At 42.0% G+C, this 14,208-nt stretch overlaps 2 protein-coding genes across 3 annotated transcripts in view; one reads left to right on the top strand and one right to left on the bottom strand.

Annotated features, from left to right (window-relative positions):
* Positions 1 to 2,519, top strand: part of sdccag8 (SHH signaling and ciliogenesis regulator sdccag8) — a 55,184-nt gene extending 52,665 nt beyond the window's left edge. The window contains exons 17-18 of the mRNA XM_014179967.2: positions 175 to 301; positions 1,960 to 2,519. Coding sequence (XP_014035442.1) covers positions 175 to 301; positions 1,960 to 2,001 — 169 coding nt within the window. The 3' untranslated portion in view covers positions 2,002 to 2,519. The remainder of the gene's footprint in view (positions 1 to 174; positions 302 to 1,959) is intronic.
* Positions 2,520 to 5,311: 2,792 nt separating this feature from the next.
* Positions 5,312 to 14,208, bottom strand: part of akt3a (v-akt murine thymoma viral oncogene homolog 3a) — a 144,347-nt gene continuing 135,450 nt past the window's right edge. For both annotated transcript variants that reach the window (XM_014179955.2, XM_014179954.2), the window contains exon 14: positions 5,312 to 11,815. In XM_014179955.2, coding sequence (XP_014035430.1) covers positions 11,730 to 11,815 — 86 coding nt within the window. In that variant the 3' untranslated portion in view covers positions 5,312 to 11,729. The remainder of the gene's footprint in view (positions 11,816 to 14,208) is intronic.

Raw genomic sequence — 14,208 nt, 5'->3', positions numbered from 1 at the left:
TTTTATCAATCTACTTTGTCTATCATATTCATCTTGTTCGTCATACGTGTCGGAAAAGATTGTGTCGAATTGTACATTATACAAGGCATTGCATTGACTATTGTGCGGTGTGTGTGTGTGTGTGTGTGTGTGTGTGTGTGTGTGTGTGTGTGTGTGTGTGTGTGTATCCTGTAGACTGCAGCAGTTGGACCAGCACAGTCAGTCCAGTGCCCAGCAGGTGATGGAGCTGCTTGCCAAACAGAACCTGTTGATGCAGGAGCGCCACCTCCTCACTGAAGAGATGCAGAACCTACGCATACAGGTACAGTCAGAACCATGGTTGTCATCTACACTCAATTTACTCTTCATCTCTATATGGTGCTGGGTACAGCTCACCCCTGCACCCGAAACACAGAGACGTGGCCACACTATCACCCAGAGAGAGGGCAAGAGAGGGCGAGAGAGAGTGTGTGTGTGAGCGAGTGAGAGAGAGCGAGTGAGAGAAAGAGAGAAGAAGAGAAGGCACACAAGCGCCACAACAGCTGGTAGCCAGGGCCGCACATCACGCAAGACTAGGCGCTCCACAGATGCTCTTCCAGATTGCTGCTAAAGGCGTGTCAGACAGAGAGGGAGAGACAGAGGCTGACATTCTTAAGAGCTTAAGGAGATGGAGGAGAGCCCTGCCGAGTGCCTCTGTTCTCAGCTGCTCTAATGCTGCCAGGCTGTTGTTTTTATCAGCGTTAGCACTTCTGGATTTCCCTCGGAGCATTACTCTAAGAACCACCAATGTGTTGCTGAACAGAACAGCACAGTCATTCCAGGATAGTGCCATTCGAGTCAATCTTAACTGAGGGCGAAAACCTGAATCAATACTGGCTGAGGCTCTAGTAATATGTGAACTCCAGCAATGTGTCCAGTCATGGCTCTAGATTTTTTAAACAAATTGTATCACTGGTGCTCCCAACCTAAAGTTAGGAGCAACATAAAATCCAGGAGCCCTGGAAAATCAAATTAAAAAAAAAAAATTGATTGAGATACAGCCTGTATTCTTGGGCCTATATTATGAATTCTAGCTACTGTTGAAACAAATGTTGTACCCTAGAAACTAATATGCAAACCTGTAAAGACATTTTTGATTATAAAATCTACAATGTTGATACAAATGCCTGTTATTGAAATTAGTCATTTGGGTAATATTAGGTTTCTACTTTGTCCAAAAATGCATTACATAGAAAATTGGACGCCGTCTCTTTAAGAAAGTCAAGTTTGTGAGTGATGACATGCAAGAGATCTGTCATTCAATCATTGCTCTCCTGAAGAAGCTATCCCTTTCCCTTTTTTTATGTGCTCCCAAAAGTTTGGATATACTGATGAAGTTGCCAGGTTGTTAGTTAATGAGGTAACATGACTGAACAACGTGTAAACAAATGATTAATGCCCTGTGACAGTTTAAGATTAAACCAGGTAGCCTAGCGCTTAAGGGCAAGTAAATGAAAGGTCGCTGGTTCGAATCCCCGAGCCGACGAGGTGAAAAATCTGTTGACGTGCCCTTGAGCAAGGCACTTAACCATAATTGCTCCAGTAAGTCTCTCTGGATAAGAGCGTCTGCTAAAATGTAAAATGCGGCCCGCCATTGCTTCAGTGAAATAAAGAAAAGTAGTGGCGGTACTATGGGGTAACTTCCGAACGGTTTGGGATAGAAACAAGCCCTTTTGTCTATAGTAATGGTGCAACCACAACGGTAACAAATATTCTTTCTCTTGGGCACTCAGAAACAGCAGTACAGTGAAGCCTAATCATTACAACAATAATTATCTGGCCAGTTATTCTTTTATTTCCTTCTAGGCACTGGTCCTCCCAAATTCAAATTCCAGGTCGCACAGCCAAATATTTAGGAGCATATGCGGACAAAATAGTCCCAATTTAGAGGCCTGTGTCCAGGTGTGTTTTTGCTCTTTAATTTCCTCTTTGTTTCCCCAGTTACCTGCTGGTTCTAGGAGGCCTGACACCTTGTCTACATGACATCCTCTTCATCTTGACTGAAGCACAGTGACAGTAAAAATCTGTCGTTCTGCCCCTGAGAAAGGCAGTTTTAACCCACTGTTCCTCGGGCGCCGTGGATGTTAAGTCAGCCCCCTGCACCTCTAAATGCGTAAGACACATTTCAGTTGAATGCATTCAGTTGTCCAACTGACTAGGTATCCTCCTTTCCTTATAATGATGGTCTCCTACTGTAGAAATAGGGTATATGACCAATTCAGTTATTATTCTACAAAAATGACTGTGTGAGCGAAGACGCATGCCTCTCTCGGGTTGGTTTTGGGCCACATCCTGTGTGTGTATTAGTTATACATGCATGCGGAAAGTATTCAGACCCCTTGACTTTCCACATTTTGTTACATTACAGCCCTATTCTAAAATTGATTTAATTGTTATTTTTCCTCAAATCTACACACAATACCACATAATGACAAAGCAAAAACAGGTTAAAAAAAAAGATATATATAAACTTGGCAAAAAAAGAAACGTCCTCTCACTGTCAACTGCGTTTATTTTCAGCAAATTAACTTAACATGTGTAAATATTTGTATGAACATAACAAGATTCAACAACTGAGACAAACTGAACAAGTTCCACAGACATGTGACTAACAGAAATGGAATAATGTGTCCCTGAACAAAGAGGGGGTCAAAATAAAAAGTAACAGTCAGTATCTGGTGTGGCCACCAGCTGCATTACATACAGTAGTGCATCTCCTCCTCATGGACTGTACCAGATTCGCCAGTTCTTGCTGTGAGATGTTACCCCACTCTTCCACCAAGGCACCTGCAAGTTCCCAGACATTTCTGGGGGGAATGGCCCTAGCCCTCACCCTCTGGTCTAACAGGTCCCAGACATGCTCAATGGGTTTGAGATCAGGGCTCTTCACTGGCCATGGCAGAACACTGACAATCCTGTCATGCAGGAAATCACGCACAGAACGAGCAGTATGGCTGGTGGCATTTCCCTGGCCACATCTGCAGTCCTCATGCCTCCTTGCAGCATGCCTAAGGCACATTTACGCAGATGAGCAGGGACCCTGTTTTTGAGTCAGTAGAAAGGCCTCTTTAGTGTCCTAAGTTTTCATAACTGTGACCTTAATTGCCTACCGTCTGTAAGCTGTTAGTGTCTTAATGAACATGCACCTGTGGAATGGTCGTTAATTGTTTATGGTTTTATTTATTTTTATTTTACCTTTATTTAACTAAGCAAGTCAGTTAAGAACAAATTCTTATTTTCAATGACGGCCTAGGAACAGTGGGTTAACTGCCTTATTCAGGGGCAGAACGACAGATTTGTACCGTGTCAGCTCGGGGATTCGAACTTGCAACCTTTCGGTTACTAGTCCAACGCTCTAACCACTAGGCTACCCTGGTTCATTGAACAAGCATGGGAAAGTGTTTAAACCCTTTACACTGAAGAAAGGGACATTTCTTTTTTTACTTAAGTATTCAGACCCTTTACTCAGTGCTTTGTTGAAGCACCTTTGGCAGTGATTACAGCCTTCTTGGGTATGACGCTATAAGCTTGGCCCATTTGGGGAGTTTCTCCCATTCTTCTCTGCACATCCTCTCAAGCTCTGAGGTTGGATGGGGAGCGTCGCTGCACAGCTATTTTCAGGTCTCTCTAGAGATGTTCGATCGGGTTCAAGTCCGGGCTCTGGCTGGGCCACTCAAGGACATTGAGACTTGTCCCGAAGTCATTCCTGCGTTGTCTTGGCTGTGTGGTTAGGTTCGTTGTCCTGAAGTTGAACCTTAGCCCCAGTCTGAGGTCCAGAGTGCTCTAGAGCAGGTTTTCATCAAGGATCTCGCTGTACATTGCTCCGTTCATCTTTCCCTCGATCCTGACTGGTCTCCCAGTCCCTGCCCCTGAAAACATCCCCACAGCATTATGCTGCCACCACCATGCTTCACCTGAGGGATGGTGTCAGGTTTCCTCCAGATGTGACGCTTGGCATTCAGGCCAAAGAGTTCGATCTTGGTTTCATCAGACCAGAGAATCTTGTTTCACATGGTATGCGAGTCCTTTAGGTACATTTTGGCAAACTCCAAGTGGGCTGTCATGTGTCTTTTACTGAGGAGTGGCTTCCATCTGGCCACTCTACCATAAAGGCCTGATTGGTGGAGTGCTGCAGAGATGGTTGTCCTTCTGGAAGGTTTTCCCATGTCCACAGTGGAACTCTGGAGCTCTGTCAGAGTGACCATCGGGTTCTTGGTCACCTCCCTGACCAAGGCCTTTCTCCCCCGATTGCTCAGTTTGGCAGAGTGGCCAGCTCTAGGAAGAGTCTTGGTGGTTCCAAACTTCTTCCATTTAAGAATGATGGAGGCCACTGTGTTCTTGGGGACCTTCAATGCTGCAGACATTTTTTGCTACCGTTGCCCAGATCTGTGCCTCGACACAATCCGGTCTCGGAGCTCTACAAACAATTCCTTCGACCACATGGCTTGGTTTTTGCTCTGTCAACTGTGGGACCTTATATAGACAGCCTTTTCAAATCATGTCCACTAAATTGAATTTACCACAGGTGGACTCCAATCAAGTTGTAGAAACATCTCAAGATATTGCACCTGAACTCAGTTTAGAGTCTCATAGCAAAGGGTCTGAATACTTATGTAAATATGGTATCAGTTTTTTTTATTTTAATAAATGTGCAAACATTTATAAAAACCTATTTTCACTTTGTCATAATGGGGTATTGTGTGTAGATTGACGAGGAACATTTAATTTAATACATTTTAGAATAAGGCTGTAACAAAATGTGGAAAAAGTCTATGGGGTCTGAATGCCCTGTATGTGTGTAATGGGCAGCAGTAGAGGTAGGGTTAATGGTGGTGCTGATGGCAGAGAGCAGATCTGGGTGATCTCAGGACTTAGCGTGGGGAGCAGCTCTGACTGAGAGCACCACAGTGGAGAGCGCCTCCTGTCATGGATACTCATGGTCAAACACACTGCCTCAGCCATGCAGAAACAGCAGCAGCACAGCCCTGCTGAGTGTGTGTACTTAGATTAATATGAGGGTTTTCTATAGACAAAAATTGCATTTGGAATTACAGATGACAGTTTTTGTATTGTTCAATGTTTTTATATAGAGATGAGGTTTTTACGTGGTAAAAGCTGCATGTTGTAGAATGTCATTTCAATATTTGATATAAACTTCAGTTAAAATTCCAATAAATATTTTACATACAGTGTTGAAAATATTGCTCAATCTGAGTTATTGAGTGTGATAACTATCTTTTTTCTCATTGAGAAATACAGTATGACGAGTAGTCAGAAGTAAGTGACAAAGATAGCAGATTGACAAGGTGCTTTATTTAAGCGGTCTGTAAGAAGGAAAATAATGTGTATCCCTATCATATACATTTACGTGTAAAAATACTAAGGACGTACAGTGTACAAAAACACTTTCTTGCAGATCATATAATTTTCACATCCTTATGGGTCCTATTCACAAGGGGAAAGAAAAGGTTTTGTATTCTTTAATGACAGGGAGTACTAGAACGGTTCTCTGTTCTGATACTTCATCCCTTCTGCTTAAAATCCTTAACCACACGACTATCTCTTAACGTGGATCTAATGAAAGAGCTAGCAAGATCAAGAAAATGTCAAACTCTGAAGCTACATGGACATCAAATTAATTACAAGTTATTATTATGTCGCTGTTGGATGAAAACCTCGTAACTCCACTTTTTGCCTTATTTTTTTTTTACATGTATTGAAAGCAGTAAGTCCACTCAATGTACTCTGAACATTGACTCTAGGACCAATAAAATGTATTTAAAATAGCTTCTGAAAGTTCATAATTGTATGTTCGTTAATGGGAAAATATGGCAGTTTTTTTCAATTTCCTAAAAGTTTTCAGTTTTGGAGATGAGGTTTTCATCTGACAGCGATTTGTTTTTAAATAAATACTTTACAATTCATGCTCGTTCATAACACTACCAGGAGCAAGATGACAAGAAAATCTGTTGTAGACATTACAAACAGTAGCAGCAAAGTGTGTACACTGAGGTGTAAAATAGATTTATATATAGACCCTGCAGTTAGTAAGAATAGAACCCACATTGTCGTTGGTCGGAGTGGAGGCGATCACACAGCTCACCCCAGACCTTTGACCCTGGAGATGGCCAACGGCACTAGAATGCTTCACCCAGTGGAACTGAACATCACTCTATGTTAATGACCCACAGAAACAAACATCTGGGATTTCTAGGTGGATGTTCTACGCATCCTCCTCACATATAGCTACATTTAGTTTTTTATCTGCGAGTTCTAAATTGAATCGTTGAGACTGAGTGAAACTGCCGACGTCCAACCTTCCTGTGGAACTGAGCTCTCTTAGAATAACAGGTAAGACATGTCCAGTAGAAAGGTAAGACCTCGTCAGTGTCACTCAGCTGAAGTTGTCTCCCGGCAGCCTCTCCTGGCCTTGTTATTATCACACTTCATTATGACAATATTTTAACAATAAACTAATTTAAGCATGGACTGCATGAGGGACTGTGCTTTCAAGTAATTCTCTTATTTTTCTTTAAAAGTAAAAAAAAAATGTAAGGGCAATTTTCAGTTCTCTGAAATCATAAAAGGAGCCATTTACATGAAAGCAGTTTTTTAAATGTAATAACACAAAGCGTATTATCGTTTTGGCCAATTGCCCTTGCCCACATTCGCTTCCCCCTTGAAATTCCCTGTTCTCAAATATGTCCTTATAAAAACAGTCTATTCCTTTTTTACAAGTGCATATTCATATGGATGAAATGGAAGTATTGCCGTGTTCACGTGCTATCGGAGTTATAGGAAGCTCCTAATTCCCAGTGGGAAAATTCACTTGAATGACCCTCCAAGTCGGAATTACAAGTGGCAAACTCAGAGAAAAGGTTGTTCCCCGAGTTGCCACGTCTTACCACTGACCTTTTACCTTTTCAACCAAAAGATGACAACATATGTTTTTTACAATAACCTTATCAATGTGAATAATGTAGCAAGTCTGACCATATTGTCAATATAAAGCAAGCTAGCAAACTTTATTATTAGCAATGTTAGCAAGCTTATCAAGCTAGCTAAAAGCTTATTGGTTGAAGAATTGTTCCGACTTCAAAAGCACTTCTCTTGAACACAGTCATGTTTGACATCCCAGTTTCCTATTTCCCACAAGCACGTGAAGCCAGCAATAGTCACAGTTCAGCCAAGCGAAATGTGAAGTCTTCTGTGTCTGAAGCAGTGCCACAGTAATCTCTCGTTGTCAGAGGCACATAACATAGGATGGTATCGTAGCGTCTGTCAACATACCGTGGGAGGCGACGACTAACGATATTTTCACCACTGATCACGATTTCTCAGTTTGCATTTTTTTTTTACAATTTGGAATGAGAGTCTCTGTTAAGGGGGACTAAGGGTTGGATTCAATCCGTATCGTGGAAGAGCTGCGTTAAAATGTAAAGACAATTTCCGATTTGGGCCAACATATGCAGCATTTACCATGAATGCAGTTTCCGCAATGCGGGAAAATCAAGCTTTAACGCGGATCTTCTCCCCCAGGAACATAATCAAGCATCTGACATAATTATGCAATATTTTATTTCTTTGTGTGACTTTAACAAATGGTGGAGGAAACAGAATTTCACAGAAAAAAGAATAGTAATGCCGAAAAGGCGAAAGAGACAGTACTGTAACGCTCCCTTCCTTCCCCCTCGTCCATAATCAGCTGCAGTACTAAAGACCAGGACTGCTAAATACCCCAAAACATTATACTCAACCATATTCAATTCAAAAATAAACAAAACAAATTCAAGTTGTCCATTGATAAAAAAAAAATGTTGAAATAAAAATGATTCAAAATCACACTGTAAGCCATAAAAGCCTCTATTAATCATACATGGTGAAATGATTCTTTTTTTGTCAAAACACATACCAGCAAAAACAAAAAAGGAATGCATCTTGGAAGACAAAAGAGGAAAACTCAACCATAACAGACGACCACACAATTGAAAGCCTAGGGGTTAGTGATCACAGCACATTGTTCAGTTTCTCTCCACATTCTTCTACGATACATTATTGGCCATATTAATAAAACAACACTGACATTCAATCATGAACAATTAACTGCTAAGACAAATAATGTCTTTCCCATATTTCACGGTCTTCTCTTATGAGAAGAGTTAACTTCCTACTTGTATCACAACTGAACAAGATTCACCATTGCTCATTTTGCAATATAATCTCAAAACCACACCTGTTCCATGCTACAACAACAAAAAAATGGACTTTCTCTAGTGGCTTAAATATGGACCAATCATGTCACACTTTTTGAAGTTATGGCCCTCATACCTGTTCAATAGACTCTCTCTTGCTCAACTTCCTCTTTTCTCTCTTATTGGACCCCATCAACTACAACGAATATAAGACCAATCATTCATCCTTTGGGAATGTGTAATAATCTGAGAAATGTCACTACATCTGCTTTGGTCTTTTTGGTCCACGTCACTACATTCACTCTAACTCTTTTCATACCTTCACAGACAGGATATCTCTCGCTACAAATGGTTTGTCTTCTGCTCTGACATTAGCATGATAGGCTACGTTCTCCTTGCTTTGCAAACCACTGGTGGAATATACTGAACCTAAATTATATCACATCTGAAATGGAACTTGAATGTAACCTGGAAATCAGGAATGTGTAAACTCTGTCCTTTCAATGGATAATAGTAGGTCACATTGATGCTAAGCAAGGCTAACTTATGACTAGTGGACTTGTGCCTTAGTGGTTCCCCTAGGAACTTAGTCGGGCTTTCAACTTTTGAAAGTTGTAATAGTAGAATGCACAAGGTGCCATTTAAAAATTGGGTAGTGCATCAGTAGTTTTCCTCTTGTCATTGTAGACCTTAGAGACCTATTTAACTTGTCAGAAATGTCCAGATCAACTAGCCCAGGTCAGCTAATGCTTTTTTAGCCCATGAATTATGTTGTAATGTTTTGAGTCACTCAGATATGACATGAACACACATAAGACATGGCAGAATGTGTAGAATTGAAGGAAACTAGCTTTAAAATAGCAAAAAAAAGACATAGTTATACAGAATGGTGTGTTTATGTACCATTGAATACTATGGCTCTTCACCCACAGAGCTAAAGTTACTGAATGTTGTACACTTTTAGAATAAATCAAATGATGCCAGTCAGCATAGAGTAGGTGGTTGACTTGACTATCACTTGAAGATTCCTATGCTGACTGTGGTACACTTCAATCAAATGATGACCCCAAAAAATGATTGGTCATTGACTATTAGCTATGGTAAAATGGTAATACAACACAATGTTAAGGAAACTACATTCTATGTAGCATTGAAGGCTGTTACAAGATCCCAAAGTAGTCAGCCACAAAATAAAGTTAATTATACAGTGTATCTACCCCTGGAACATTGGTCACAGTCTATAATACTCATTACCAAACAGTCTACAGTGTATCTACCCCTGGAACATTGGTCACAGTCTATAATACTCATTACCAAACAGTCTACAGTGTATCTACCCCTGGAACATTGGTCACAGTCTATAATACTCATTATTTCAGTAAGCTTTATAGCTATTCTCCATCTATGCCTATTCTTACAATCTCTTGACTTTAAAACCATAGAGCCAATGAATATATTCCCTTTGTAAATGCTTAAGTTATTCATTCTAATGTCATATTTTTCTTGTTCTAAAAAGCAGAGGTAAAGAAAAAGGCCTAAACGTGCAGTGTGTTATTAAGCAACTAAAATGTAGTAAATTAGACTGTTTGAGGAAGCTTGTTCTGTGCCATTCTCATGTATTTACATGTATTACAGGAATGCTCAGATGCTAGAAGACAACAGGAGCGTCATACCAGTTGGAAAGGGAGTTGAAGCTTATACAGCCCTTATATACTGTATGTGGAGAAGAGAACTTAAAGGTTTTAATACCACTTAGACATTCCAGGTTAGATGCCCGTGAAATGTAAAAGTCTTATGGAAAATATTTAATAATAATACCTTGGTACTGATAGAACTCTTTAATATGCTGTCTGCTCTGTCTTTTTCATTGTCGTCATATTTTGGTAAGAGAACAAAGAAACAAACCCCCCCAAAAAATGTGAACAAAAACGACAACATGAAGGCTTTGCTTCTACATTCTTAAGCCATTATTCGAGGTGCCTTTTTCATCCAGAACAAAAGACTGGACATTACTCCTAATCATATAACAAGAACAGTTATACAAAAGAAGAACAAATAAATAAAACAGGAAGCCATTGCTGTGGTCCAAATCAAACAGTGCCAATACCTCCCTCTTACTTGTCCCCATTGAATCATAGTTATACAGTATGTCCCCCACCCTGGTCAGATAATTCTAATTCCTTCACCCTTACAGGTTTAGCCCCCCCCCACCCCCAAACCCCATTAGCCATTCCCCTTACAGGAGCATTAGACAGTAAACAGCCACCATCTTGCATTTCTCATTCACATTGATACATTTGAGTTTTTGAATGCTTTTATTTTCTAGCGATGATATGTCTGAAATAAAGCTTTACATAATTTCAGTTGTGGGAAGCATCTACCTTCAGCCAGATAACCCTGACACACATACCTAGAATGCTCTTCCTCTCATCCTCACTGTTAGACAGGTTGAGGTGAACCTTGCTGTTCCTGACAGCTAACGCACAGCTCGGATTCACAGGAGGTTACAGCCAACAGTGCTGTGCCTTCAGGCTCTCTTAAAATCTCTATACACAGTACACAAACATTTACTCCCATTCATACATAACATTGGCAGAGCAACATCCCAAAGCGTTCACACTATTCGAATGACTGATTTCACAGGCGAGAGGAGAAAGTAAAAATCACAGCTTATCAACAAATAGCAGACGAGACTAGAGTTTTACTTTTGCACACCTTAAATAAGTAACAAAATGACGTAACAGTATAATATGTGAGACTACAGTCATAGTGTCCATGAGAAGTGGTGGAGGTGGTTTGTATAGTTAGCGCTTGTAGCTTGACCTGCAGAGTAAAGATAGCAGTACCAGTGACCTGTATACTGAGGTGAAGACAGATTGATCTCTGTGTAGCCTGAGTGAACCGTTTTCTGGCAGTTTTTGACTTCTGAAAGCAAACATCTCTAATCCTACAGTATAACGTATTTCTATACACACACACAACACAGATGTTAGCTAACCAAACGATAATGTGTAAACCCAAATGTCATCAAGAGAAGAATGAGGACCGTTGCAGATTATGACACAGCAAACCAATGGAGAATCTCCTGTGAATCTCGAGTTCTAGTATACTGTCCTATGTGAAATGAGAATGCTAGACAGCAGCTCTCCCTAGCAGGAATGTCAGTCTCCTACAGTAGATAGAACTGGATCTCAGAAGTCAATGACCAAGGGCACTAAAGACACAACACAACAAACCCATTTGCCATCTTGAGTCAGTTTCAAGGCTTTAAAAGGAGCATTCCATAAGAAATGCACCATTAACTGTCGGAAACTACCAACAGGGCTGAACTTCTGTCTGACCACACATGCAAAATCCCCATGAAAAAAACAGACACATAAAACGTACAGTGATGGATCTCCATGCTCACTATGGAATGACCCAAATGGAGAGAGGAGGGGTTAGCTCAGGCTAGGTTGGTTTTATACTGTAACCTTCCATTGGTACTGATGGTGGTGCAGTACTGTCTGGATACAGCGCTCATTCTCTCCCACTGGCCGAGTAGGAGAACTGGGGGAAGTGTGGTCTCCGCTCGTTGTCCATGCAATCCATCCCATCTTCATCAACTGGGAGGGACAAACAGGACATTACTCACTTCAATCATGCAATTCAACCTTTTTACAGTGATTCTATTTAAGCCTCTCTGATGCTCTAGTGAGCATGTTTAAGGCCTAGATTCATTTAGATCAAGCGTTAACTGGCGATAGCCGACACCCTCATCGCTGATGTTTTGGCACTGTCGAAGGTGTAATTGCGCTGGAGCTGTCAAATCGGTGAGCAGCTGCTCTTGTGATCATTGTCACAAAGCCACACCTGTTCCACTCGAGTTAGAAGTTCAGAACGAGAAGGTGTAGGCTATATAGAAATAATGATGTTCAAATTGAAAATCATTAAACAAAATAATGAGGATTTATATCTGCCAAATGAGGTGTAGATTACATCATATTTCAGTGTTCGAATTTGTAAATGACCCACTGGGCACAACGCGTCATTTCAACGTGGATTATTGGGTAATATTTGGTTGAGCCGTTGACCAATGAGAATACAACCTTCATTGAGTATACCAAACATTAGGAACACCCTTTCTAATATTGAGTTGCGCCCCCCCCTCCCTTTTGCTCTCAGAACAGCCTCAATTCATCGGGGGATGGACTCTACAAGGTGTCAAAAGCGTTCCACAAGGATGCTGGGTCATGTTTACCCCAATGCTTCCCACAGTTGTGTCAAGTTGGCTGGATGTCCTTTGGGTGGTGGATCATTCTTGATACACACGGGAAACTGTTGAGCGTGGAAAAACCCAGCGGTGTTGCAGTTCTTGACACAAACCGTTGCGGCTGGCACCTACTACCAAACCCCGTTCAAAGGCACTTACTGTGCATTCGGAAAGTATTCAGACCTCTTCCCCTTTTCCATGTTTTGTTACGATACAGCCTTATTCTAAAATGGATGAAAAAAAATTACAGGCCTCCCGAGTGGCACAGTGGTCTAAGGCACTGCATCACAGTACTAGCTGTGCCACTAGAGATTCTGAGTTCGAGTCCAGGCTCTGTTGCAGCCGGCCTCGACCAGGAGATCCATGGGGCGGCGTACAATTGGCCCAGCATCGTCCGGGTTAGGGGAGGGTTTGGCCGGGCAGAGATGTCCTTGTCCCATCGCGCACTAGCGACTCTGTGGCGGGCCGGGCGCAGTGCACGCTGACACGGTCGCCAGGTGTACGGTGTTTCCTCCGACGCTTTGGTGCGGCTGGCTTCCGGGTTAAGTGGCATTGTGTCAAGAAGCAGTGCGGCTTGGTTGTGTTGTGTTTCGGAGGACGCACGGCTCTCGCCCTTCGCCTCTCCCGAGTCTGTACGGGAGTTGCAGCGATGAGACAAGACTAACTACCAATTGGATACCACAAAATTGGGGAGAAAAAGGGGTAATAAAAAGAATAATTAAAATAAAAATTTTATAATCCTCAATCTACAAAAAAAAGAGACATTATTCACAGAAATATTCAGACTCTTTGCTATGGGCCTCAATTGAGCTCAGGTGCATCTTGTTTCCATTGATCATCCTTGAGATGTTTCTACAACTTGATTGGAGTCCACCTGTGGTACATTCAATTGATTGGACATGGTTTGGAAAGAAACACCAGTCTATATAAGGCACAGATCTGGGGAAGGGTACCAAAAATAAAATCTGCACCATTGAAGGTCCCCAAGGGTACAGTGGCCTCCAAAATTCTTAAATGGAATAAGTTTGGAACCACCAAGACTTTTCCTAGAGTTGGCCGCCCGGCCAAACTGAGCAATCGGGGCAGAAGGGCCTTGGTCAGGGAGGTGACCAAGAATCTGATGGTTACTCTGACTGAGCTCTAGAGTTTCTCTGTGGAGATGGGAGAACCTTCCAGAAGGACAACCATCTCTGCAGCACTCCACCAATCAGGCCTTTATGGTAGAGTGGCCAGACGGAAGCCACTCCTCAGTAAAAGGCACATGACAGATTCTCTGGTCTGATGAAACCAAGAATGAACTCTTTGGCCTGAATGCCAAGCGTCACGTCTGGAGGAAACCTGGCACCATCCCTAAGGTGAAACATGGTGGTGGCTGCATCATGCTGTGGGGATGTTTTTCAGTGGCAGGGACTGGGAGACCAGTCAGGATCAAGGGAAAGATGAACGGAGCAAAGTACATAAAACTCCTTGATGAAAACCTGCTCCAGAACGCTCAGGACCTCAGACTGGCGTTAAGGTTCAACTTCCAATAGGGCAACGACCCTAAGCACACAGCCAAGACAACGCAGGAGTGGCATTGGGATAAGTCTTTGTATGTCCCTGAGTGGCCTGGACTTGAAGCCGATCGAACATCTCTGGAGAGACCTGAAAATAGCCGTGCAGCGACACTCCCCATCCAACCTAACAGAGCTTGATAGGATCTGCAGAGGAGAATGGGAGAAACTACCCAAATAAATCTGTGCCAAG

The sequence above is a fragment of the Salmo salar genome, chromosome ssa28, assembly GCF_905237065.1.
Source record: "Salmo salar chromosome ssa28, Ssal_v3.1, whole genome shotgun sequence".
NCBI lineage: Eukaryota > Metazoa > Chordata > Actinopteri > Salmoniformes > Salmonidae > Salmo > Salmo salar.
This window is presented reverse-complemented; position numbering and strand designations above follow the sequence as displayed.